This window comes from Nomascus leucogenys, chromosome 2, assembly GCF_006542625.1.
Source record: "Nomascus leucogenys isolate Asia chromosome 2, Asia_NLE_v1, whole genome shotgun sequence".
In the NCBI taxonomy this organism is placed as follows: Eukaryota; Metazoa; Chordata; class Mammalia; order Primates; family Hylobatidae; genus Nomascus; species Nomascus leucogenys.
This window is the reverse complement of record NC_044382.1, coordinates 27,018,158-27,045,914: the sequence shown is the minus strand read 5'-3', so window position 1 is coordinate 27,045,914 and position 27,757 is coordinate 27,018,158. Positions and strand designations below refer to the sequence as shown.

Sequence of the window (27,757 nt, the reverse complement as noted above, 5' to 3'; positions counted from 1 at the left end):
TTTTTTAGGAGCTTTTATTATTTTAGTAATCTTAACATAACTTAAAATAAGAGAGGGGAAATGACATCTGGAGATCTAGGTATGTGGCCCATTGCAATTGAGCACATTTCTTGGGTCTGTTTCTCTATCTCTAAGGGGAGTCTCAAAACACCAGCTCATAATATGACACTAACATGATGAACATGCATGAGCTTTGAAAAGTGCTCTGTAGTCTTATGATGATCTAGAAGAGCACTGTCCAATAGAACTTTCTGTGATGATGAAAATATTCTACTTCTGACCTATTCAATAGGGTAACCACTAATCACGCATGGCTCTCAAGCACTTGAAATGTTGCTAGTGTGATTGGGGAGCTACATTTTGAATGTTAATTAATTTAAATTTAAATCTTAAAAAGTTACATGTGGGTAGTGGCTGCCGTACGGAACAGTACAGCACTAGAATAATGCTGTGTCCTCCTGTTACACATACTCATGGTCTCTCCTACTCTCCCTTCATTGCACCTGTGACATCTTGCAATTTATATTTGGTTGTGTCATTATTTAATGTATTCCTCCTGGACTCTAAGCTCCAAATGAACAAATGCTTTGTCTACTTTGCCATAATTGTGTTCCCAGTGCTTGGCATGGGACCTGCTACACAGTAAATACATCATAAATATTTTGTGAATGAATGAACGAACGACCATGATTAATAAAAGGACATAGCTGCTCAGGCTGGTGCTGATAATGGTGGTAGTGATCAAAAGGGTTAAACCACAGGTCATTAAATGAAAACAGCTAACTTAGTGCTTATAGGAACCATACACTCCCTGTGTATAAACATGCCGGTGTGTGTGTACAGGTGTGTGTGTGCAAAAGCATAATAATGTGTTTGCAAAGGTTTGCATTTTTGTAGTCATGTGTAGACATGTATGCTCATGTGTTTGTGTGTCAGGATAATAAGGTGACTAAGACTAAGACACATGCAAATCACCCAGGAAGGCAGTTTCTAAGTCATTACTTTTTATTTTGAAAGATTTGTGAAACTCTTCACATCATGGTGAGAGTCTGTATGATTAATAAGAAGCAGCTTTTTCATGAAATGCTTGGAGGTGAACGAGTTCTCAGCCTGTGAGATCCGACCATCCCATTAACTTTGAAGTTTCTCTTGATTAATAGAAGAAAAAAAGGGAGGGTGAAGAAAAAAAGGGAGGGTGAAGAAAAGGAGGAACATGCTAAAAACCTTATGACAGTCATCCAAATGTGAGGAAAGAACAACCGATTCACCAACTCCACTTTTTCTATTTTACAACTTTCTACATCTCACTCTTGATTTTGGCCTTCCTGGCTGAAACAGCCTGGCAGTCCCCAGAACCCCTGAGAAGAGCCCTGATGCTCCAAAAGACAGAGGGGGAGAAGCCCTGCAGGATGTGCTGACCACTTCCCAGAGAACTGACAGTCCGTGATCCCAAAAGTTTGAACCAACAGCCTAATGTGAAAAGAAACTGCACTGAAAGGTAAAGGAGGAAATGGTGATGAACTGGGCTTATGTGAGAATGTCTATATTTTCATAACACAGCCCCAGAATCTTTCTCTCAGTTACAGCCTCAGGCAAACCACATTCTGGTTGGTGGGTTCTGCAGGGATCTCTCCCACCCCTGAGCCTCTAGTCCCAAGACCATCCTTGACAACATCGTGTATCTGTTACTTCCCTTTGCCCACCTCCAGGCCACCTGGGGAAGCCCACAGGCAGCCAAGACCCTGAAATGAAATGAACACAAAGTCTGACTCGGTGAGTATTAGTTTCAAACAGAACACTAAAGAGAAAAGTTGAAGCTGCAATGTGTGTTTAAGGCAGAGCCCAGCAGATCTGTGTCCACCCATGTGCCAATAAGACAATGGGCAAAGCTACAAATGGCAAGAGAAAAATGGGACTATTAACGCATGTGGAAAAGGCCTTAATAGTTAAGTTACAGCTAAGAATGTCATGTCTTAGGTTAGAATTTTCATTTTTAGCACCGTTAATGTATTCACTTAAATCTATGTTAGCACCTTGTCCCCAGGCAGAACAACAAACCATCCAAACATTTTAAACATTGGGGGAAACACGAAGGGGAGGGTTAAAGAGAGAGAATCCGGTACTGCGGAAGGAGTGGATTTAGATCACAAGATCCTTGTCGATATCCTCTGCAAAGCAAGAAAACAGCAGGGTTAAAAATAAGGCTGTGTCGATGACGATGCACTTCCCAAGGAGTCAGTGGACTCCCACCCATCCCCAGGGGCAGGGGTCTAGGTGGCCGTCCAAGGTCACCCAGGAAGTCAGTGCCGGAGGAACCTCGCTCTCCCTGTCTCTGGCCTGTCCCTGTCTCTTACACACACTGCCAAGTTACACTTCCTGTTTCCTCTCTTTGTGCCTGCCAGTTCCCAAAATAGTGTTTAGCACAGGGTGAGTGCTAACGCTTGAGGAAGGGAAAGACAGAGGGACAGTCGGATGGACAGAGAAGGATCAGGAAGACGCCCAAGAGACAGGAGTCAAATAGGCAGAGAGAGCAGAGACAGGCAGAGAGGACAGACAACAGACAGACCAAGAGGGTGGAGAGTGGGGGGATGACAACCCAGCACCCTGGGAGCAGTGCTTCTGCCCATGCCCCTTGATTCTTTGTTCAGACACTCACTCTGCTTGATGCCGAAGCAGCCGGCCCACTCATCCAGGGCGATGTACTTGTCATTGTCCAGGTCACAGGTCTCGAAAAAGCGTGTGGTGCAATGCTCCATGGGGATGAGGGGAGCACGCAGTGGGGCCAGCTCGGTGTGGGAGAGGTACCTGCAGGGAAGGAGGCAGGGAGGGCCTGAGGCGTGGAAAAGCTCCACACCCAGCCTTGGGAGGCAACCGGGGAGTTAGCCTGACCCAGAGCATGGAGGAAAGGATATTCAAAGCAGGACAAAAAGCCAGAATCCCAGGTCTACCCCTAGCTCTGCCACGGACTGCTCTGAGACTCAGAGAACAGCAGTGCCTCATTTGGAACCTCAGTTCACCTTCCGGCAAAGAGGAGGAGTTGGCCATAATTACTAATGGCCCTTCCAGCTCTAAGGTTTCAGGGGCTCAAAAACAAAGGTCTGTTTGATGTATTTGATTGTTTCCTAATTGGCTGAGAACTGGGACACAGAAACTTAAAATCAAACTTCAGCACTTCTGCTATGGGTAGATAAAAATCTAGCATGACACAACACTGTATATTGTCTATGGACACACATTTATACATCTATAAATGCCTAGTAAAGGGTCTAAAAATGACACACCAATCTGGTGACAGTGCTGCCTTCTGGGGAAGAATGTAGAAAGGGACTGGGATTGGCAGTGAGGGTCAACAGGAGCTCTAACTATTTTCATAGAGCTTTGCTTGTGTATTCGGTAATGTCTGAGAGGGAGGCCCTTTGGATGTCTCTCCGACTGTCCTCCCTCCCTATTCTCCCTGCTGGCCTTAGACTCCAGAGCATGTGTATAATTTTTTTCTTTGTTCCCCAGAGCCCCCAACTACTTGTCCCTAAAACACTCTCCCCACCAAGGATCTCCAGGGAACAATGTGACTCCAGTTGTCTTCTTAACCTCTAGACCTCCCAGCCCCACCCAGCTCTCCAAAGAAATCACACAATGTTTGAACTGATAGGAACATTCTCCTCCCCTTCATTGTACTGGTGGAAAACAGGTCCAGGGAGGGGCAGGGATGCAGGCAAGGTCACCTACAGCCCTGGGATGGGAGAAGGAGGAAGCGGATCCCCTTGCCCAGGCTGGACCCCTTTCCCAGATGTGCCGTCCTTGCACCCCATCTGGAAGCCTCCCTCCAGGCCCTCTGTTGCAGTGGGATCCAGTTGCTTTGCCTGAGCTCCAGATGTTCCCGTTTGACTTTTCCCCTCCCTGCCATAATGAGTGACTCAGCTGGATCCCAGCCATGGCAAGAGCCTGGGAGAGAAGTGGCTGGGAGATTCCCAGAACTCAGGAGACCCCAGCCCTCAGGATCACTGGCAGGGTTGGCAGACTCCAGGCACACAGGCTGGACAAAGAGCGAGGGGTGAACATCCTAGAGAGGAGGTTCCCTGGCAGCCCTTCCTTTCCCCTCTGTGTGATGCTCTGCTTCCACAACCCAAGGACAAAGAAGAAACCACTCTGGGAAGGTGCAGGTGTGGCTTGCTCCATCTGAGGCTGAGCAGGGGCTCTCACTTCGTCACCACAAGAGAAGGTCAGAAGGTAGTGACAGGGTTATGAACAATGTGAGTCCATGAGGGCAAGGACCATGCCAGCTCTGACTGCTGTTCAATCCCCTGCCTAGAATAGTGCAGGGCACAAAATACACACGCAATAAGCATTTGCTAACTGGCCAGCTGCCTGCCTGTTCGGCAGTGCAGTTGCACAGGGCCTCATAACTCATTTGGACAAGGGACAAGAGCCCTCAAACTGGGGGCTTGCAAAATAGACAGGCTTTTTTGGATAACTTCCAGGATCAGTTGGGCCCTGTTGGGGCTGGGCCTTAGGAGGGGGCATAGACAGTGCCAGGTGGCTGCTCTGCCCCTGGATGTTCTGCTGAAGGACAGGGAGCGTGTGGCTGACCCCACCTTGTCCCCTGCCACCCCTTGGAGCCTGGTACTCCTTCTTAACTCACACTACTTCATTATGCAGATATCCATGCCTAGTACTTGCAGGATTATGGAGCTATTTTGAGCTCCTACTGACTTTCATCTCAGCATGAGAGTGTCTTATTGGTTTCTTTCTCCCAGATCCACATCTTTTCTCCAGATGCCTCATCCTTCTGCTCCAATCCCCAGGCAAACTGTGAATGCTGCTGAGAGGCTGTGTAGGCTGCTGAGAGGCTTTGTGGCCATAGCTAGTGCACCTGCCAGCCTCGAGCTCTGTTCACTCTAGGGTCTGGGGTCTTACCCATCAATGGGGTGCTGGTCCAGCTGGCCGAACTGCCAGTGCACAGGAAAGATGTACATGTTGTAGTTCTTCTCGAAGTCCCGGGCCAGCAGCTCCACGGGGTGGTCTCCTGCCTCCAGGCGCTTCTCATTCTCATGGATCTTCTTCACCTGAGGGAGTAGAGACTGTGTGTGACAAGAGGTCCATGGAGATTGTCTGGACCAGTCGGGCCCTCCCACCCCTGCCAGAAGGCCAGAGCAGGCAGAGACTAGCCAGACCAAAGCTCACAGCGAGGGGAAGGAGGTGTCGTAGATGGGTATCAGCATCTCATTCACAAAAACAGAAGCCTGGGATGACCTCAAAGAATTCTCCATACAGCTACTCACATCAAAATCACCTGCAGAAGGCCGGGCACACTCTCATGCCTGTAATCCCAGCACTTTGGGAGGCTAAGGCAGGCAGATCACCTGAGGCCAGGAGTTTTGAGACCAGCCTGGCCAACATAGTGAAACTCCGTCTCTACTAAAAATACAAAAATTAGCCAGGCGTGGTGGCATGCCTGTAGTCCCAGCTACTCAGGAGGCTGAGGCAGGGGAATCACTTGAACCCGGGAGGTGGAGGTTGCAGTGAACTGAGATCGTACCACTGCACTCCAGTCTGGCAACAGAGTGAGACTTTGCCTCAAAAAAAATAAAATAAACATAAATCACCTGGGGAGTATTTAGAATGCAGCTTCCTGGGCCTTGCTTTCTAGAGACACTGTTTCAGTGGCCTGAGGTGGGGCCAAGGAATCTGCATTTTATCAGCTTCTTGGGGTAGGTAATATGCTCATTAAAGTTTAAGATCCACAGACTCCAAAGGAAAAAGGAAAAAGAGCTGTTTGTGTCTCTTTTGTTTAACATTAGGTTAAACAAAGGGAGCAGGTCTCTGCTGCAGGACTTCTCAGAGCCTCTAAGATGTTAATGTGCACCACCAGCCTCCAAAGGCGGGAAGAGGAGTATGTGCCCTGGCGCTCAGGGCTAAATGCACGCTCCAGAGCAGGATGCCGCCCTGCAGCTGGGGGCCCAGTTCTAGGAATGGGACTGGATCTTCGCCAGCACGGGGCCAGCAGGGCCAGAGAGACCACTTACCCGCAGCTTCTGCTTCTCAGTCAGAAGATTGTTGTCCTCATCCCTCTCATACAGGGTGACCAGGACGTTCTTGAGCCAGTCCCGCATGCGCAGGGGGAATTCGGTTAGCTCAGAGTCCAGGCAAGGGGGGATGTCTAGGTTCCAAACACAAGGGTGGTCAGCACAGACCCTGAATCTCCCTGCCGAGAGCCAACGAACTGCCTGGGCCGTGCTGCCCACCCCAGGGCCCCCCAACACACACTCTCTGCATTGGTGGCCTTGGCACAGTGGCTCAACCTCTCTAGGCCACAGTTTCTTCACAGGACAATGAGCAGAGGAGATTATGTGTGGGAAGAATGCTCTAGAAATGCATTGTGCAAAGGCATAGCTGCTGCTTTCCTCAGCCTGATCTGCTCTGCTCAGGGAAATGGATGGCTCCTGATGGCTCCTGCACCTTACTGGGTGCTGGGCTTTGGGTGTGATCCTAGCTGAGACTGAGCCCATGTTGTTCACGTCAACCATTGGCAGGTGTTTGAAGCTGGGAGGCTGAGGGATCACATCTATCCACAGGCCCAGCTTGGCAGGGAGTGCGGAGTAGAGGACTCAGGAATGTGTAACCACCAGAACCTTGATGGAAATGATTCCAACCTGGTCTTTGGAACTTAGAATCCCAAATGTCGGACCTGCAGATTTCATCCAAGTCCACACTTTTCTTTTTGTTTTATTTTCTTTTTTCTTTCTTTTTTTCTTCTTCTTTTTTTTTTTTTTTTTTTTAAACAGGGTCTCACTCTGTTGCCTAGGCTGGAGTGCAGTGGCACAATCACGGCTAACTGCAGCCTCAGCCTCCTGGGCTCAACCAATCCTCCCTCCTCAGCCTCCTGAGTAGCTGGGACTACAGGCACGTGCCACCATACCCAGCTAATTTTTGTATGTTTTCCAGAGACAAGGTTTTGCCGCATTGCCCAGACTGGTCTCGAACTCCTGAGCTCAAGTGATCCTCCCTACTTGGCCTCCCAAAGTGCTGGGATTACAGGCGTGAGCCACCGCGCCTGACCCAAGTTCACACTTTGTACTGGACTTATTAGAGGTCAGCATGGAGAGAAGGGACTTGCTCAAGGCCACATTGTCAGAGCCTCATCCAGCATCCAGGACAGTGTGGTCACCTGGGGGCTCAGGGGTCTGTTCTTCCCTCATCATTGAACCAGGGAAAGTCCCCCCTGTGAGCCTACCTTCATCATCAGCTGGGGACTGGGAGAGAACATCTGGTGATAAAAACCTTAGGAGTTGGAGTGAGTGGACAACATGCCCCAGGGAAAGCAAAGCCACTTCGTAAAGGCTCCTTAAGACAGGCACTCTAGTCTCGCTGCCCAGGGACTTCCTACCCACGCTTCTTCCCCCAACCCTCCTTTTGTACTCTGTACCTTCTCAATTTCATACCTGGGGTCCCACGAGGAGAACTTTGTTTCCCGCCCCTACATACTTTTCTGCACCCTGTACACCTGAGGCAGGTGAGTGGCTCTCCTCATTGCCATCGGGTGCCAGAATACACAAGACCCACAGTGTGGATGTTGCCTTGGAGGGGGAGCAGGTATGGTCTTGGGGGTCTCCCATGAGAGGGAGGATACTGAACAAGGCACTTGGCCCCACTGAGTTTGCAGCTGGGGTCACTAACCAAAGATCAGGCCACACCCTGGCATCTCTCCCCAGACAACTGACCCCCAGGTTTCCGGAAGAGGGTGCTTATCCCCTCTTTTCGGAGGGCAGATAGGAATGTAATAGAGTAAAAGGGTGAAGATATGACAGTACCAAGTAACAGGGCCCAAAGCAAACCAACAGGCATGCCCTTATTTTAAAGCATTCAAATTCAGATATTTTCAAAATATTTTGTAGGCCCAGGTCAAACATCATTTTTGCTTTACAGTGTTGAAGCAAGAAAGATTCAACTTAGCCTGAGAGAAGAACTTCTTCCTCATTAGAGAAATGAAATGCGGTTGTCTCAGATGCTAGTGAGAGACTCCAGAAATCTTCCCTGATGTTGACCTTCCATAGTCGCTCAGTCCTTCCCCAGAAAGTGCCCTGAACTCAGAGTTGAGAGGAGCCAACTCATAGACAATTACCTCATTTTATAAATGGGGATGCTGAGACTCAGAAAGGGAAAGAGATTTGCCCAAGATCACCCAGCATGGGGGTGGCAGAGCCAGCTTCAGTGCCAGCTCAGAGCTCTCTCCCCAAGACGGGAGTCTGGAAGGGCCTAAGGACACTCACATTTGCAAGGCCCGATGTAGTCCAGGTGGAGCTTGTGGCCCTTCTTGGTGCCCTCCAGGGTGCACTTTGTGGCAAAGAAGTGGCAAGAAGAGTCGAAGGTCTTGTTGTCATTGCTGCACACCTGTTGGCAAAGCACAGAGTAACCCCTCCTTCATTCCCAAAGCCCTTGGCTGATACCGCTATCCTTGTCCATTTCAGAGATGGGGACACTGAGAGTTAAGCAATGAATGTCATTAGCCCAAGGTCATACAGTGAGTTAGTGGTAGGGCTGGGACACAAATCCACTCTTTGGGTCCCCAGGTCAATGCTCAGCCCAGGCTGAGAGCCAACCATGGTCTCTGAGCAGAGGCATGACTGAGTCAGATCTGAGATACAGGAAAAAAAAATCCTGGAAGATATTTGAAGAGAAAGTTAAAGACGGGAATGGGAGAGAAACAAGAGTGTTCAAAGAAGAGTTAACATAGCAGGCCTGGAATTGTTATCCTTAGAAAGGCCTGCTTGTAAGGTCAGCGTGTGGCTGGTGTCTGGGAACTTAGCTGGGAAACAGTTCCCTGCACTGTTGTAAATCTTTCCCTAACTGATAAGAGTGGATCACTATGCCTGGACTGTTTGTACAAACCATCTGGTTTATGCTGAACATCTGCTTTCCTTCTGGAAGTGTGAAATTCTGGTGCATGCTAGGCAAAGGGTACCTATGTGACCAGCCTCCAATTAAAACTTTGGGTGCTGAGTCTCTAATGAGCTTCCCTGGACAGAAACATCAGTCACATGTGGCTGCATCTTTGTAGCTGGGGTAAGAATGCACTCTGATGACCCCTCATGGGAGTAAGTCAGTCTCCACCCAGATTCCTCCAGACTCTGCTAGTGTCTTTTTCCCTTACGATCCAGCTGTATATCCTGAATATGTCGCTGTACTAAACCTTAGCTGTGAGTACAACTGTATGCTGAGCCAATGGAGTCCTAGTCAATCTCTGAACATAGGGGTGGCCAAGCAGAGATGTTGAGGGCTGGACAAGGGCAGTGGCCTAAGTAGCTGTGTTAGGAGGAGGGGAGCCTGTGTTGAATATCCTGTCTGTACTTACTTAGTATAGCTTATATGTCACTGCAGAGGGAGAACTGATGGGCACTGGTGACTGGGCATTGGGAGTGGGGAGGGGTGAGGAGGAGGAAAATGTTAACAATGATATTAAAATACGGAGCCCAGAGGCTGTGTAGTCTCTGGAGAAACTGAAGATGGAGAAGCCAGATGGGAGGCTGTAGGAACAATGCTGGCCCCAGATTTGCTGCCATGAGCTAGACTGCCACTAGCATGACGGTGGGCAGGAGCAGGCACTCAAAAAATATTTACTTGGACGGATGGATGGATCCTATTAGAGAGAAGGGACATATTTGAGAGATAATTCAAAATTAAGTAGCATTTATTGGATACTTGTTATGTACCAAACATTTTCTGACACATCTCCACAATAGTTCTATGAGTTAAGGACTATTTTTATCCTCTCTTTTGACGTGAGAAAACTGAGACCTGAAAAGGTTCGGCAACTTAGCTGAAATCTCACAGCTAACAAGTGATGGAGATGAGGTTTGAAGTCAACCTTCAGTTTGGTCCCAGAACCCATATTTTTGGACCTGATTCTTTGCTGATGCTCTTATACTCTTAGCTCTAAGAGTCTGGCACAGGGCTTGGAACCTGATGGTGCTGTTTAAAGTCTTGGTGGTTGCTGAAAAGATCCAGTGCCAGGCAGAGCACTCTAACTCATCCCCTCTTTCCTGCTGGGACTAGGTCTAGCAAGGGGACTTCTGAGACTGGCACTGCCCCATAGAACCACCAAGCCAACAGTTTCCTGAGCAGACATCCTGTATTCTGAAGTGCCCGATCCCTACCCCTTGCCCCTGTCTCTCAGCCCTCACCTTCTCAAACTCGCCAATGGGGGCCGGGCAGCTGGTGGGGTCCTGGCACACGCACATGGGGGTGTTGTTCTCATCCAGCTCGCACACCTTGCCGTGTTTGCAGTGGTGATTCTGGCAGGGGTCTGTAGGGCGGAAAGACAAGGGAGTTCGCATCACCTGGACTAGCACATCCACCCCCATCCTACCTGGACAGATCTCAGGGCTGACAGGCCTTGGCTGTGGCCCCCACTCTGGGCTTTGGACAGCCCTGAGTCCTGCCTGCTCTTGCACTGAGCCTCGCAGTCAACATTTAGGGCAGCAGCTGGTTCAGCCTGGGGATTAGAGGTTTAGCTCGAGATAGAGGTCAGGCACTTTTGGGGGGCTGGAGGCTCAGTCTGGGACCCAGAAACACTAGATACCATATGGCTTTCCCAAAGATTGAAGCAACCACTGTGTTCCTGGGTCTCCGTTGAACAAGCACAGTGAGGCATTTCTGGATTCCAGGATAAGCTTTCTAGAATGGCTTAGAAAGTCAGCTGTTGACACTGAGCCAGGGAGCTATGAGGCCCAACAAAACAGACTTAAGTGGCTGTAAAGGAAAAGAGAGAAGAGCCTCAAGGTCCATGCTGGACAATAGAGCCTGGTAAACACCGGATGAGGTGGGCGTGGAGGCGGGAAGGAACATGACTCAGTAGACGTCCCTCTGTTCAACAAAAACCCTGTGCCCAGCTAGATCAAATACCATTAGCTGTCCCCTCAGGATGAGAGCTTAATGTGGCCTTTTCCTCGCAATGCTTTATTTTTGGTGTTTTAATAATCCTTTAGCGGATGCCTACTCAGCTTGTCTGAAAACTTCCCGGCAGCCCTGGGACGAGGGTCTGCCATCTTCATCAGCCCCATAGGAAAGATGAAAAGCTGAGGCTCCGAGATGCTAAGCAAGCTGGCGTGGAGAAGCCTAGGTTCAAAGCTTGGTTGGACTGCTTCCAAAGTCCTTGCTCTTAACCCCTTGGGTACAAATGCCTTGCACCTAGGGCTGGAGCCAGAGCCCCTAGGTCATTTCTCTCCCACGGCACTAATGCATGGATAGCATGGTACGGATTATGTCAGGTTGCATTTCCTCAGGGCTGTGTGAAATACAATGAGCTTATGAGCGTACAAGTTCCTGATCTCTTCTCTCAGATCTACTCCTCTGTGGGGCACGGGCTGATACAGAAGCAATGGGGGATTTCGGCGACCAGATGTGATCAGCAACCTCTGTGGGACTGGGAAACTCAGCTTTGGACTCAGGGCAAAGAGCTATGAGGGGAGAAGCCCATTTCCAGCTGGAGAACTCTCCTTCCTACCACACACATGGATGGCCGGGAAACCGATCTTGCCCGGATCCCAGGGGACTGAGTGCCACAGTTTCCCAGTTGTTAAGTCAAAGCCGTGTTTCCTCCATAGCCCACTGAGGACCCCACCCTGCATTTCTGCTGGAAGGAGCCTCATGTAGGCTGTCCTCATGCCCCAGGCCCAGGCAGCCAAGGGCAGCTTGGATGTGCCAAGTCACAGGGAAGGGACGTACTTTCCGCCACCACCTCCTCTTCGGTTTCCTCTGCACCGTCATCAAATTCTCCTACTTCCACCTGGACAGGATTAGCTCCCACAGATACCTGGAATTGAGGGAGAAGAATGGGTGAAATGGTCCCCACTCCCATCCCAGACCCATAAGGGTAGCTGAAGAGTTCCAGGTCACAGAAAGCACAAATGCAGGGTTGGGAATCCAGATTTAATCTATAGGCCTGCTGTGTTTTGCAGTATGCCTGGGATTCTGTTGAGCTGCCTTAGAGGTCACCAGGGGTGTTAGGGAAAGAGAGTGTGAAAGGAAAATATATCTTGGACCCCAAAATCACTAAGCTAAGGGGAAAAGTCAAGCTGGGAACTCCATAGGACAAACTCGCCTCCTATTCTATGCAGTCATCCCTCTGAGGCTCACCTGAGACAAATGCTTATCTGATTGCTTCCTCTCCCCTATTGTTTATGTAAAAATGCAGATTCACTGAGCCAGATTAAATTGTGTATTCAGGGGAAGGCTGATCAAAGACTCAAAGGAATGCAACCATTTGTCTCTTATCTACTTCTAACCTGGAAGCCCCCACTTCTCAATTTGTCTTGCCTTAGCGAACTCAACCAATGTACAATTTAGACATGTTGATTGATGTCTCATGTCTCCCTAAAATGTCTAAAAGCAAACTGTACTCCCGCCCACCTTGGATACATGTCTCAGAACTTCCTGAGGCTGTGTCACAGGCACATCCTTAACCTTGGCAAAATAAACTTTCTAAATTGACTGAGATCTATGTTCACAAGAGGATGTCAAGCCTCCACCTCTGCCAGCCACACCCAAGCATCTCCCCTTTCCTCTGTGTGTGTGTGTGTGTTTTGTTTGTTTGTTTGTTTGTTTTTTGAGATGGAGTCTCATGCTGTCGCCCAGGGTAGAGTACAGTGGTGAGATCTTGGCTAACTGCAACCTCCGCCTCCCGGGTTCAAGCGATTCTCCTACCTCAGCCTCCCGAGTAGCTGGGATTACAGGCGCCTGCCACCACGCCCAGCTAATTTTTTGTATTTTTAGTAGAGACAGTGTTTCACCATGTTGGCCACACTGGTCTCGAACTCCTGACCTCGTGATTCACCTGCCTCGGCCTCCCAAAGTGCTGGGATTACAGGTGTGAGCCACCGCACCCGGCCTCCTCTATTTTATGTTTGCAAAAACTGTGGGTAATCATGGAAGAACAATTGTTGCACAGCTTTAAAAACAAAAATTTTAAGGTCCTGGGTCCCCAAACATAGGGTTCCGTTGAAGGTTTGGGAAGCATTCAGGAGTGTGTCAGGATGTGGGAGATACTCAGGGTTTGCATCTATGCTGTGTGTGTACACGGAGACGAATGCCCCACTCTAGCATTGAGACCCACAGCATCCGCCCTAATTTCTCAGGGCACAGATATGGGTAGAGAGGGGGGCTAAGGGGCTGTGGTCACTGCCCACATACCTCAGTCACCTCTGCCACAGTTTCTTCCACCACCTCTGTCTCATCAGGCAGGGCTTCTTGCTGCTGTTGGAAAGAGAAAGTAGCACTCAGAGGGGTCAGGAATAAGGCCAGCTTCACCTCCAAAGTGCCTGTGGCCTGGGATACAGGCTAGGGGAGCTTGGAGAGCAGCTTACTGGAGATCTCCAAAGTTGTGCTTCACAGACTGCCATGGTGAGGGACAGAACAAAGAAGAAGCCAGTCATCTGAGCACCGTGGAACACTCAAGCAGCTCCCATTTTATATATTTTATATCCTAGGTGTCTACCTAAGATTTAGTTTGGAAAAGTATTTCTGCTGCTTTGAATTCTTATAAAGTCTGAAAATCACTGATCCAGACCAATTCCCTCACTTTACAGATAGGAAAATTGACATCCAGAGGGGATGACACTGTGAATTTTAACAGATGTCATCATCTTCCTCACAGTCATAATAATGTGATATTATTATTATTATTATTATTATTAGGCAATTTTTCTTGCCATTTCAACTTGGAGTAAGAGGAAGCAAGAAAGCACACAACTTTGAGGCCCTTAGCTGGCTGGGGCTGCTTCAAAACTTAATGCCAACTTTGAGAAACTTTTACCTCCATCTACCAGCCTGAACAAGATTGCCAGGGTCTGCCATCACTCCCACTTCTTAGTGAAAAGAGGATGAAGGGATCACAGGTTGAAAGAAATTGCACTTTTTGCCTGCCCTGTTTCTTCCTCCTCTCCTGGTGAAGGCTTCCAGATGAGCTGTGGATAACTACTCCTGTCCTCTGCATGCAGTGCTTGGAGGAACTGTCTGTCAATCAAGGAGCCCCATTCTCCCCTGGCCAAGAAGCTGGCTCAGGACCCAGGCTCAGCTTGGCACATTCTCTCAAGATGTGAAAATTGCTGGAGTTGATTCATTCAGACAGCAACATCTCAGAGACTGTCCATTAGTTCTTAACTCCCAAAGCCTAGAGCTGCCCTTTTCCAGTCCTCCCCAAGGCCTTTAACATTATAATCTACCTCTGTGTCTTCCCCTCCTCCCCCAATTTAGTCAGATTGAACTGTTGCTTACAACCAAACAACCCCCACTGTTTCAGAAGCCAACACATTCCTCTCTCTATAGCTTGAATCTCTTCTAATACCACCCCTACCAGCAATCCCCCACATCCTGTCTCCTGCCTGCTTGAATTCCTCATATGACAAAGAGGTCATTTCCTTCTAAAGCAATCCTAGTTCATTGCTGGGAGGCTATGACTACTAAGAAGTTTATCTAACATTACATGGAACTCTCTTTTCTCTGAAACCTCCACCCAGTGGTCCTCATCCCAGTTTTTCTCCCGAGCTTATTAACCTAAGAAAAAAAAAATCTTTAAAAAAAAAAAAAAGACATCTAACTTGAAATAGGGAAGTCCCTGTTCCCTTTCAGCATCCAGGGCTGGCAGGCTCAGAACCCCTGGAGTTAGTGATAGGAATGAAAACAAGAGGATATGATATTTAGATACTTACAGGGGCTGCCAAGGCCCTCCCGGCCAGGCAAAGGAGAAAGAAGATCCAGGCCCTCATGGTGCTGGGAACCCTATGGGGAGGAGAGATTGAGAGTTCAGTGAGGGTAAGACTTCCTTATGGAGATTTCCTTCTGAATTCCTGATACGTGCAAGATAATGTTAGATGGTACAAGTTAAATGATAGTGAAAAACATGAGAGGAGGTTGGTTCCATTTAATATTCTTTCAATTCTGCTTATATGAGAAGAAAGTCTGAGTTTGGTGCTAAGATGTCTTGAACACCTCCTTTATACTCATCTATCTCCTTTTTTAACAAAGAGAGAACAAGCCTCCAGCTCAGAGCTCCCACAGGAAATTATATCCAGCTGGAACTGAATAAAGTTGTTTTGTTTTTTTTGTGTGTTTGTTTTTACAATTTCCTTCTATTTATGACAAAGGTACACAGAGTTTTCCATTTATGGTAATGATATAAATCTGCTTTTGTAATATATTTATTAAAGTTTTTGCAAAGTGATTCAACTAAGGTGATGGGCTAATTAGTTAAGTTTAGGCAATGCCAAACCAGATCATCTTCAAGGTCCCTTCAATCCCTGATATTCTAAAATTATTTTTTTCCCTAAACCCAATCTCTGTCGCCTCCTCCTCCTCTGTCGTCTCCTCCCCCTCCTTCCTACTCCCTCTGCAATGGGAGAAGTTAATAGGCAACAATTTCTTGCCAATTTGAGACAATGAGATCCACATTATAAAACAAAGAACAATAGTCTTGGAATGTAACCCATGGAAACTTGAGGGTGGCCACATTTTTCTCCATTCTACCCAGAAGGGACGGCACTTCTTTAGGTCCTGTAAGGAAACCATCCAGACACTGCCATGTGTTGCAGAGGGGATATTAGCTGAGATCTAGAAAATACCTCCATTCTGGTAACTGTTAAGGCCTCATTCTCTAAATGCCAAGCTCTGGACTCTAATACTCTCATGACTATAAGGGATGTTGGAGCAATATCTCCTCTGAGGGTTCAAAACCAAAATGTTATTCCTAACAGAGGCTCTGTGGTGGAGACATTTCATTTCTTGCACTAACTAAATGGCTTTTCATTCTCAAGTGACTTTAGAAAGTTCTTTCTTTTACTGATCTTAATGTGCCTCCCTCAAACTTTCTGATCTGTCTACCCCATCTCCCCTGCAGCCACAAAGAACAAACCTGCTCTCTCTACCCACAAATAACCTTCCATCAGGAGCAACAGTGGCCATGTCTTCCCTCTTTTTTCTCCCAAAATGTCTCTGTCAGGCTCATCATCCCTTATTTCTTCCAAGACTTCTCAACTGACCAAATGGTGGTGGGAGGTAACCTGGCATCATGGAGAAAAACACTCAGCTTGAAATTAAATGCCGGGGGGGTCTTGTTCTACCACAGTAGTATCAAGTCTTTTGGTCTCTCTAGACCTTGGCTCCCCCATCTATCAATTGAAAGGGGTAGACTAGGTGAACTTTGAGATGGCAGCCTCGGTCCTTAAAATGCTCTTAAGACACCCCAAGCACATTCTGGTCTTGACACATATAGTCTCCTCTGGGATCATTTGTCTTCACTTGTACTATAGCATTTGGGAAGCAGAAACAGGCAGAGGAAGAGCCGACTTCATAATGGTCCTTTCTTGGGCTTAAAGAGACACAAAACCTCACCCCCCATTGCATAGAGTGAATGAAATAAAACTAACAGAAATGTAAAGGACCTGGGGGTTTGGTATTGCTTCACAATGACCCCAACTTCCACAGGAGTCTAGTCTTCCCTTTTGAGGCAGCTTGAGGAATGTTCCTCCCCTCACACAGTTGTTCACTTGTTCCCCAGGCTTAAGTGGAAAAATCTCCCTTCCTGCTTCCCCTTTTGGAAGACGCAAGATAAATAACTCCTGCGTGTGGCTTGGGACAAATGGAACAGAAAAGAAAACATCAAGGAAGGACTTGTCTAAGATAGTTTGAGGTTGAAGGATCAAAGTGAAATGGCAGCTGAAACAAAACAAAACAAAACAAAAAGTCACCCTGTCTGAGCTACAATGACAGGGAAGTCATGTTATTGAAGAAATAGCCCAGCTAGGACTGGAAATGTAGTAAGCTTCAGATTAGAAAGACAAGAAGACAGACATTTCCCTGAGTCTGTGTCCTTCATATGAGCAGAGTAACCACGCTTCCCTCTGTGACCAGGGGAAGGTTTCGCTGGGCGGCTCTTCCGTCTGTCGTGCCTCCCCATCTTCCTGAATTCCTTTTCCAGCTGCACACTCACCCTCCCTGCCACCCCTATCCCTGCTGTTGCAGCCAGAAGAGAAAAATAACTCTAAGTCTTATAGTGCTGCTTCATAGTTTCTAAAGCACTGTCACATAACACTGTCTCCTAGAGCCTTCTGACAATGCTGGGAAGTAGGCAGAGAGGCGTGGAAGGGTTCTTAGTCCCACTGTCCTAATGGGGAGTCTGAGGTTGAGAGGGAGAAAGCACTTGTCCAAAGTCATGCAACAATTCAGGCCCTCTCCAAATAGGCAAGCGTTCTCACTCATGGAGTTGGGGTGAGCCTAATAGGAATTATGCTCAGACAGGTGGGAGTGGGGGAGAAACGCAGAGAGACTGTTAAGAACAGAATGCAAAATCTTGGAATACACCTTCAAAGTTTTGGAAGAAAACTGTAAAAACAAACACAAAATCTGGGTCCTGCCCAGTACCTGGTGCTAACCACCAGTCCAAGAGCGCTTTTCCCCCAGATGATGAGATGGGAGGGAAGGGAAGCAGCTGAACTATTCCAGATGCACAGCCATACTCCCTGCTTCCCCACGAGATGCCTCTCTGAGGCTCTCTAAACTACCACTGACCAAACAGCCCTGCGTCCATCCTGCAAAGCTAATGGAGTAAAACAGTCACCCCAGCAAGGTCAGAACACAGTGTCAAACCCCAGCATTCAGAACTCACAGCTGTGATCCTTCGCCAATCAAACCTAGGTGTAGCATGCTTGGTGAAAATTTAAATTCCCTTCATATAAATGACCAATATTAAATGAAAACTCCCTCCTTTGTATTTCTTTAGTCTGTGATGATGCATACATACATTTATCATTTTCAGGGTGTTTTCATAATCCAGCACCCCACTGGGGGCTCAAGTCACATCTTTCTGCCCAATAGTACGGATGAGAAGACCAAGGCCTAGAGGAAAGGAGAAACCTGCCAACAGCTAATAGCAGTGAGTGAGTGAGTGGCAGGGCTGGGGTGAGAACCTGTGCAACCCTACCCCACTACTGGTACGTCTACCTCTGCACACTATTTCCCTTGGCAGCTACCCGCTCCCGGGTGGTCACCTGAATGGGGCTCAGTTGGGCCTTGAGCTGGCCTGAGTTCCTGGGAAAGAAAATGCCCAGGGCCAGGGGAGGAAGAAAAGGCATATTTCCCTTGGCATGGTGGCCATCGAATGCAGACAGTCTTAGCCCCCTCCCAGCCACCACTGCCTCCTGTTCCGTACATCAAGTCCCTTCCTTTTGCCTTTATTTGCTCTGGAGACTGCTGAAAACCCGTCCTTGGCGCCAGCAGGACCTGAAGCTGAGGTCACTTCTCTCTCTGGAAAGACTCCGAGGATGGAAAAGTACAGCCAGCCCCCAGGTTTGTCCCTCAAAACATAAAGGGCCTCCTTTGGGCTCTCCTTGGACGTGAAAAAGCCACTGAACGTTAGAACAGGGGGGATACCTCAGAATCATAGAATCATGGACTGTGGGTCTCAGAATGATAGACTTTGGATGTAAAGCAAAGAAACTGAGTTGCCATCATTAAATCTTATTTGGGTGGAAAGAACCTATAGAGTAATGCAACCCAACAACTTCCCAAGATGATGAACACATTCTATATCTACGTGGTCCACTACGATAGCTACTGGTTACAAGTGGTTACTGAATGCTCGAAATGTTGCCAGTGCAAATGAAGAACTGAGTTTTAAATTGTATTTCATTTTAACCAATTTTTTTATTTAAAAATTTTATTCAAAAGGACCGAGGCCAATCCAAAAAATCTTACTTAACCCATACCTCGTTGAAATACTGCAATAGAGAATAGTGGAAAACATCTTTTTTTTTTTTTTTGAGACAGGGTCTCCCTTTGTCACCCAGACTGGAGTGCAGTTGGCGCAATCTCAGCTCACTGCAACCTCTGCCTCTTGGGCTCAAGTGATTCTCCCACCTCAGCCTCCCAAGTAGCTGAGATCACAGGCACATGTGACTACACCCAGCGAATTTTTCTATTTTTTTTTTTTTTTTTTTTTGTAGAGATGGGGTTTCACTATGTTGCCCAGGCTGGTCTTGAACTCCTGACTTCAAGCGATCCGCCCGCCTCAGCCTCCCAAAGAGGTGGGAGTATAGGCGTCAGCCACCATGCCCGTCTATTTTAATCAACTTAAATCTAAATAGCCACATGTGTCTAGTGGCTACCATGGTAGACAGAGTGGTAATCAACTATGAGGCAGTATAGCATAAAGGTAAGCTCATAGGCTCTGGAGCCAGAATATACAGGTTCAAATCCTGGCTCACCACTTAGCAATTGCATGACCTTTAGAAATCAACTTTACCTCTTGGGGCCTCAATTTGTTCCCCAATGTGTAAAATGGAAACAATAACATACCAATCTTGAAAGGCTCATGGGTGATTTACACAAGAGAATCCAAATAAAGAGGTAAGCAATGTCGTTGTTGGGAAGAGCATCTTAAAGTGCGAGGTTCCCAGAATCTCCAGCCCCCGAAAGAATTCAGTGCAAAATTCCAGTGCTTTATAAGCCCAGGGAGAAAGGGGTGTTTGGGTGGAACAAAGGACATATTGCCCCTGTTGGTCTGGGTAAGTCCAGCCTCCAGAGGATACAGTGATGAAGACCAGGCCCAGGACTGGCCTCTTACTTGGGCAGCTGATACCAGCCAAGCATCTCACTCTCACTATTTGGCTTGGAACAAGGGCTCCAAAAACACATGTTGCTGGTAAACAAGCCCAAAGAGAGGAAAATAAGTCTAGAGGCTAATAAAGGAAGCCGGGAGCCAGGCCCTCCAAGGAGCTGGGACTCGGAAGGAGCCTGGGGTCTGCTGACGTGGGGACTGAGCCAGGCAGGCCAGAGAGGTGGCCACATGCAGCTACAATGGCACTCCTGCTCACACCCCTGGGAGTAGACACAGCAGCTCAGAGGTGGCCTCATGACGTGGAAGCCAGGAGAGCTGAGAGCAAGTCAGCATGTCTCCCAGATGACTATGCGAACTTAGGGGAGTCTCCTCTGCTCTCCAGAACTAACACCCCCAGCTTGTCTGTATAAGGTCAGTGCTCAAACTTATGTAAGCCAGAAAATCCTTTATTTCAATGAAGTCTTCTGCAGAGTCCGATACTTCAAACAGCTGAAATCTTTTAGCATGTATTGAAACATGTGAATGGGTATTATCTAGTTAATCAATAAGTGTGAAATTAAAAAACAAGAGCAGGCTGGGCGCGATGGCTCACACCTGCAATCCCAGCACTTTGGGAGGCCGACGCGGGTGGATCACCTGAAGTCAGGAGTTAGAGACCAGCCTGGCCAAAATGATGAAACCCCATCTCTACTAAAAATACAAAAAATTAGCCGGGCGTGGTGGCAGGCACCTATAATCCCAGCTACTCGGGAGGCTGAGGCAGGAGAGTCACTTGAACCCGGGAGGCGGAGGTTGCAGTGAGCCAAGATTGTGCCATTGCACTCTGGCCTGGGCAACAAGAGTGAAACTCCCTCTCAAAAAAATCCACAAAAAAGAAAAGCAGATAAAAATGGAGTGGAGCTGAGGACTGGGAGTCCTACACACGGGGACATTCCCTAAGATACCTTGGAACATCTATAGTTTCTCCTAGGGACACAATATGGAACTCTTGGGCAAGGTGGTCCCTTAGGTTCTTTTCAGCTCTGATTTTCTGGAACAACTTGGGCAGAAGCTTTTTAGAGCATTACCTCTCTCCACTTGCCCCTTGACTCTGCTTCCACTTCTATTTCCTGCTGGAAGGGAAGATGCTAAAGGAAACTTTTAAGGTGTGGTAGCTAAAACTTAGGACTGGAGAGCTTCTAGGGCAACTCAGAGGTGGCTCCAGAGTTTGGGGCCGGAATCAGCCTGAGATTCCATAAAGACATCTGAGATGCCACGTTGCACTGTGGCAAGCAGAGGCTGGGGTGGAGCTTCAGGCTTCCTTCTTGGCTCCCTCTAGGGGACCGCTGCTGCATCGTGGTGACCACAAATGAAAGGATGAGAAATAACATCAAAGTGTCCAGGCTGTTGCATCTGGAAAGGCCTCCGAGATCCCAAAGATAGCAAATATGTGGCATATGTGACAAATACGTGGCCTCCACCTACCCCTCCTGCACATGTGGCAGACATTACTAATCAATCGCTTGACCTCTTCTCCTAAAGCCTACAGTCATCAGAATCCTGAACACAGTTCTTCTGACAGCCACTACCGATGAATTAGTGATGTTGTCAGGCCACATGAAACCTCTGTGTGATGCCTCTTATTGTAGAGGTAGAGAAATTGAGACTTAGAGAAGGAAAATACCTCACTGGAGGTCACACGGCAAGCTGGCGTCTGAGCCAAACTTCCAGATGTTCAAAAACATCCAGATGTTTACTTTGCTTTGCTTTTTTATCTGATAGGTCTGAAATCCTAATGCCATGACTAACACAAGATGACCCAGAGGGATCCCCAGATGAGAGAAGTTAATACCAAGTTTCTGAAAGAAACCAGCTCTGAAAACAATTGTTGTCTATGTTCGTGTTTTCCTTGCAGATGTAAAGCTCTATAGCTCGATGGGTGAGAGCAGAGATGATTTCCTGTCTAAGCTGCCAGCTGAGGAGAGGCTGTTTTTCTAAATAATTCTGTCAAGTCACTACTTGCTGGCCCTGGCCCTGCACAGCCCAGCTGTCCCTGGGTTCAGGATTGAGGTTGGAAGGGAGGGAGGGAGGGAGGCATCAGGTTCTGTGCTGTATAAACAAGGTCCTCAGGGTTGCTGAAAGCTCAAGGCCGGTTTTCCCTTCTCTCCTTTGAGACTGACGTTTGGGAGGGAGCCAGCTAGAAGCAAGGGAGCAGCCGCCTACAGGCACATCATGCAGGGCCTTTGGGCCTAATGACAAAGCCATGTGGGCTGGAATAGGCATTGCAGGCCAGCCAACAGGAGAGACAAAGTGCTGCTCACCACTTAGTATCCATGGGGCTTGTGTGCATGAGTGTGTTTCCAAACTGAACAAATGGGGATTGGCGGGGGAAGGCAAAGTGAACATCTAAATGGCTCCAAACACCTGGAAGTTTGGCTCAGACGCCAGCTTGCTATGTGACCTCCAGTGAGTTATTTTCTCTTCCTGAGCCTCAGTTTCTCTCTCTCTGAGACATAGAGGTGGTTGGTGATATATGTAGGTTACACGTCTGTCTCATTGTCGTGATCCATATTATGTTTGACTGTGCACATCCATCCACGTGTGGCTGCAAGTTGCGGTGTGTGTTTGTACACCTGATGGCATGTCTGTGTAAGTTACATACAGCCTGACTTAGCATCTGTCTGTTTCAGCCTGTAATAGGCGAGGGTCAGAATTTTCACATTCATTAAGATATATTCCTGGAACTTGTCTGTAAATCAGTGTCATCCAGGAAGAGGTGAGTGAATGACTTTCTGTGTCTGCTCCTGTAATGAGGCACTTAATTTTAGCTGAGCCAGTGGGTGCCTGTTGATGGAAATCGATGTTTATACTCTTCATCCCTATGGGTTTGTACCTGTCCCTGTTTATCTCTGCATATTTATCTACCTACATAAATGACTTCAAAAGCCAAATATTCTACTGTTTACCTCACACCCTCAGCTCTTTCCTTTCCTTCACCATTCTTTCTTATTTATAGCTTGTTTTCACCAAGGAAAGCTGCTCTCATGAATAGCAAACCCCAGCCACACTACTGGTTGACAAATCTCTACAGATGGATAAGGATTACAGCATGATGGTTATACAACTCAAGATCCCCTAGCCCATCCTTTCTTGCTTTCTTTTCAACTGGGGGTACAGTAAGGGGGTGTTAAAAATGCAGGCCAGCTATTCCTTTGAATAAAAGCAGTATCTGGGATTTAGGTTTACAGGACTTCAGAGTTAGAAGGATGCCTGGGAGATCATCTAGCTTAGAACCTGTATTTAACAGTTTGGGAAACTGCAGCCTCAAGAGAGGAAGTGTCTTTCCCAATGTCAGGCACTGTGAGTTGGAACATACTTTTTTTTTTTTCACCCTTAGCCAATGCTTTTCCTACATAGAGGGCACAACAGTCTTGGGAAATACACAAGAAGTTCCCCAAATCAAAATGAAGATAAACAATATTATGATTTTAAAATTTTTCCTGTCAGTACTTCTAGTAAAGGGAAGTTCTATACAAACCCCAAGATGATGGAGCTGCCAGGACAAAAAAAAAAAAAGCTGAGAATGATTTCACCAGGTCTTTGGATGCCATTAATCCATCAGTTCTAAAAACCCTTTGCATTATGAGGGAACGCCACAATTCACAAAGTGCTTCCCTGCGCATTATCCCATTTCTTCTACACACTATCTACTCCCTAGAAGTGGCTGCTGTTACTGTTCTTTAACTGTAGAGGGAAGGGGGCCCAGAAAGAAGTATTAGTTCAAGGTCAAATGGTACCTTCAGGGCACAGTCAGAGCTAAAACCCAGGTCTTCAAACACCCTTGCAAGGAGATTATCACGGCCCAAGGCTTCCCCGGAATCCTGAGAGATCACAAGGGCAGGGCCTAGAATTTGCTGCAGTCCTTGAATTTGGGGGTGGGGTACGTTCAGACTGATGTTCTTAGAGGGTTTCGAGCGTCCCCTCCCAGCCAGCAGGCAGAGACCCTGAAAAAAATGTTACCGTGGCAACTCGCATTCCTCGGAGAGTGAGTCAGGCAGAGAAGAGCCTTCTGGTGGGTGGGACTTGGAGAAAGTTTCAAAAGTTGATTCCTTCTCCAGGCAACCCCCTTCCTCCCTTCCCTCCCCCTCTTTGCTCTAGGCTTTGTCGATGTGGCAGCTGATAGCTGCGAGTTAACTCTTTCCTCAACCACTCCCTTTTCAAAAGGCTTCATCCTCCAGCAAATACACACATTTGTTACCACTCCTCACTCCATCCCCACGTCATGCCCTCTAATCCATTTGAGAATATCTTAAAGCTGAAAGCTGTGATCACCCATATTCATTCTCTCTCTCTCTCTCTCTCTCTCACACACACACACACACACACACACACACAGTACATACAATTTTTAGGGGCTTACAGATGGCTTGAGGCCCATTCGAAGACCACTCCATAGGCCCTGGTTAAGAAATCTTCCTTTGAATATTTTAGAGGACACAAAGCACCCCGAAGAGCCTTCAGTTTCAGCCTTCTTTCATTACAGATGGGGCACTTAATCCAAGGGAGACACTTACCTAAGATCACACATAAAATGCATGCCCGAAACCTGTGTCCTACTTCTGCTTTGCGTCTCACTAAACCACCAGCACTTGGGGCGTATAGAAATTTAACTCTAAAACATTACTAGAGAAAACATTTTCTCTAATGAAAAAAATGCTGTCCTTTCCTGAGGAAAATGCATGCCTTTCTGTTCCCTTTTGGGCAGACTGGGATTCCTGGAAGACATAACTCATCCCAGTGCCCCCTTCCCCTTGGAGTCCTTGGAGTCCCTTTCCCTAAGGAAGTCCACTTGACAGCCAGTTCGTGGAGCCAGTGGCGGTGAAGAAAGGTAGTGGGTTTGTCTGAAGAAGACCTGACACCCTGACAGGCTGGACACCAGTCTTGGGTGGAGTACGGAAGGGAACCCTGGAATTCTCTCCCTCTTCCCTTCCCCCCTTCCCCCTTCTGAGAACATCTCCCCCAGCACACTCCACCTCCCATTACACCGATGTCTTGGTTGACGATATCTGATGTCTGGGTTCTTCAGATCTAGATAAACTAAGGGCTACTGCCTGTGTTTACCATCCCAAGGAACTCAGGACAGGAACAACATCTAGCCCAAGACTGAGGTTGTGATGGTGCCATTTCAGGCAGGATGGCACTGAAATTTGTGTATTGGGGGGATGGAACGTGGTGTTTGGGAGTGGGGAGAATTAGATGAAAACAGAAGGCTTCCCAGAGGTGTGGATTAATGGTGAAGCCTCCCCCTTTGCCTTTCAGAGATCAACTGATTGTTCGTGCAAAGTCCCTTTTGGAAAACAGAGCCCCTGACCGAGATCTGGAGGACAGACTCCAGTTGCTGGCCAGGTCCCTGTGGCAGCTGTGATGGGATCAGATTCCCAGGAAAGGAGGAGGCTGCCACATTTGCAAAGGGAGCAAAAAGGACAGGCAGGCAGCCTCTGAAACCAGAGACAGACACAGAGAGAAACAGAGAGTGAGAAAATGCTCCCCCGAAGACATAGTGAGATTATTTTCTGTAAACCTATAAGGGAAGACAAAGTTACACAGTGAGTCCACCTTCTGAAAAGCAACAGGCAGACAGGACCGAGGACCATGCTCTCAAGGGAAGCCGTGATGAAGCCGGGAGGAGAGGCGCATCCTCAGCAGAGCTTCCCTCCCTTTCACACGAGCTGACGGCGTGAACGAGGGTGTTGGGGTTGGTGCAACTATAGAAGGGAAAGGCTGGGCGGGGGTCACACATACCTCAGTGGCAGACAGGCAGGCGGCAGGCAGAGCGCGCTCTCTGGGCAGTCTGAATGTCTGCGGGAATGTGGAGGGGTTTAGAGACAGGCAACAGGAAACCACTCAGAGCTCTGGGCTGGGTCTATCTCCCCTCCACCCCGTGGTCCCTCCTCCTCCTGTCTCCTCCTTCCCCCGGCCTCCTCCTTCTCCCGTAGCCAAAGCTGTCTCTGTCTTTCATTTCTTTCCTCCTCTTTTTGCGGTGGGCTGTCCTGACCAAACGTCCCAACCCTGCCTGCCTCATCTGTTCCGGGGCTGCTGCCTAAACCGACTCACAGAGTGCCAGGGCTGGACAGGCCTGGAGGGATGACCCAGAACAGCCTCTTTCTTGTTCAGAGGGCAAGTGAGGCCTGGAGACTGCAAGGAATTACCCAATAGCCCCCAGGGGCAGAACCAGGCCCAAGTGTCTTGATCTTCTAACCAGTGAGCTTTACAGGAGTCCTCCCTAATATTAGGCAATGCTGAGAAGGGCCAAGCAATTCAAGGGGGTTGTATTTGCCACAAAGGCAAGGCCAGGACTTACCACTGTACAGACAAGACAGGCTGCTACTAGTGGTATCATCCTTGATGATTTGGAACTGGTCTTAAAAAAAAAAATCCCATTCAAACTCCACTTGTACCACCGATAGACACATAAGGGATTAGACATCTAGCTTGTGGACCTGTGCCACCATTATTGAACAGATAAGGTAATTGATGATATTGATGATAATCATAGGAGTAACAATAGCCACAGTTTACTGAGGATTTAATAATCTTCACAGCAACCCCTTATCTTAGACATTGTAATTATGACCATTTTAATAATAAGGAAACATAGAAGCTAAGTAACTTGCCTATGATCACCTGGCAAAAAGTGGTATGAGTGGGCTGATTCTACATTTCAACTTGGGTCACTCCTGTTGTATATGAACTGCTCAGTGCAACAGGTCTTGGTTGAATATTTATTTCGTGCCTAAAACTCTGGGAGGTATGAGAATTAATAAATACCTGGTCCTCGTCCTCAAAAAGTTTTGTGGTTTCTGGTTTTTTTTTGAGACAGAGTCTCACTCACTCTGTTGCCCAGGCTGGAGTGCAGTGGTATGATTTCGGCTCACTGCAACCTCTGCCTCCCGGGTTCAAGCAATTATCATGCCTCAGCCTCCAGAGTAGCTGGGATTACAGGCGCACATGCCACAACACCCAGCTAATTTATTGTATTTTTAGTAGAAATGGGGTTTCAACATGTTGCCCAGGCTGGTCTCGAACTCCTGAGCTCAGGCAATCCAAATGCCTTGGCTTCCCAAAGTGCTAGGATTACAGGCGTGAGCCACCGCACCCAGCTTAGCTTTGTGGTTTCTTAAATTGTTTTTTAATTTTTTGACTAGTTAAGTGCAGAACTGAGAAGGGAAAAAAAATACAACAAGGAATTCAATCTGTAACTGACTGTGAACAATCAATCAATAGAGATAACTCACTATTCAAGGAGCTTTGGATCTTGCTGAAAGGTTGTGCCTTACACATACACCCACTTACATGAGTGGTACAGACTCTAAGGCTTATCCCAGGGCTTCAGATTGGTGGATTCCTGAAAGAGGTGGACCTTGAAGCATAGGTTGGGTTTGAATACCATGGAAAGGGAGAAGGCAAAGAACACCCTCATGATACACTTCCATCTGCTGTGGCCCCTGTCTCTCTTGCCATTCTCTCCTCCTACCACTGTCCTCTGTGCCCACGCTGCTCCAGCCATGCCAACTTCCTTCCATTCCTTCAACTACCCCAAAGCTTCTCCCACCCCAGGATTTTTTTTTTTTTTTTTTTTTTTGAGACAGACTCTCACTTTGTTGCCCAGGCTGGAGGGCAGTGGCTCAATCTCAACTCACTGCAACCTCCACCTCCTGGGTTCAAATGATTCTGCTGCCTCAGCCTCTCAAGAAGCTGAGATTACAGGCACGCACCGCCACACCAGGCTAATTTTTGTATTTTTAGTAGAAACAGGGTTTCACCATGTTGGCCAGACTGGTCTCGAACTCCTGACCACAAGTGATCCGCCCGCCTTGGCCTCTCAAAGTGTTGGGATTACAAATGTGAGCCACCATGCCCAGAATCTTTGCACTTGCTCTTATCTCTGCCAGAGACACCCTTCCACCTGATTTTCCTGTGCCTATTCTAATGTCACCTCCTTAGAGAGGCCCTCTCTGGCCACTCAATCTACTTGCCTCTCTCACAGGCACAGTTCATCGCCTTACACTGTTTTATTTCCTCCCCATCACCTGTCATTCTCAGAAACCATTTGTTTCCCCCACTAGACAGAAGCTTGTTGAGAGCAGGGACTTCACATGTCCGTTTACTGCTTTG

General features: G+C 47.8%; 1 protein-coding gene and 1 long non-coding RNA gene across 3 annotated transcripts; one reads left to right on the top strand and one right to left on the bottom strand.

The window, feature by feature from the left end:
• Positions 1–25,725, bottom strand: SPARC (secreted protein acidic and cysteine rich). Of its 2 annotated transcripts, XM_003276547.4 has the most exons (11): positions 25,697–25,725; positions 25,385–25,441; positions 14,703–14,772; positions 13,186–13,248; positions 11,722–11,809; positions 10,179–10,300; positions 8,268–8,388; positions 6,024–6,157; positions 4,915–5,063; positions 2,657–2,805; positions 1–2,168 (listed from the first exon to the last, which is right to left on the bottom strand). In XM_003276547.4, exons 3-11 carry the CDS (start codon positions 14,757–14,759, stop codon positions 2,140–2,142), a joined length of 912 nt encoding a protein of 303 aa, XP_003276595.1. In that variant the 5' UTR covers positions 14,760–14,772; positions 25,385–25,441; positions 25,697–25,725; the 3' UTR covers positions 1–2,139. The 2 variants fall into 2 exon arrangements, with proteins under 2 accessions (XP_003276595.1, XP_030682104.1); XM_030826244.1 differs by lacking the exon at positions 25,697–25,725 and having other exon boundaries at positions 13,186–13,245; positions 25,385–25,541.
• On the top strand, positions 15,519–26,430 carry LOC105739337. The gene is made up of 5 exons (XR_001115248.2): positions 15,519–15,621; positions 17,804–17,920; positions 18,234–18,333; positions 24,348–24,470; positions 24,902–26,430. It is a non-coding gene; the product is annotated as an uncharacterized LOC105739337 (long non-coding RNA).
• The last annotated feature ends 1,327 nt before the right edge of the window (positions 26,431–27,757 follow it).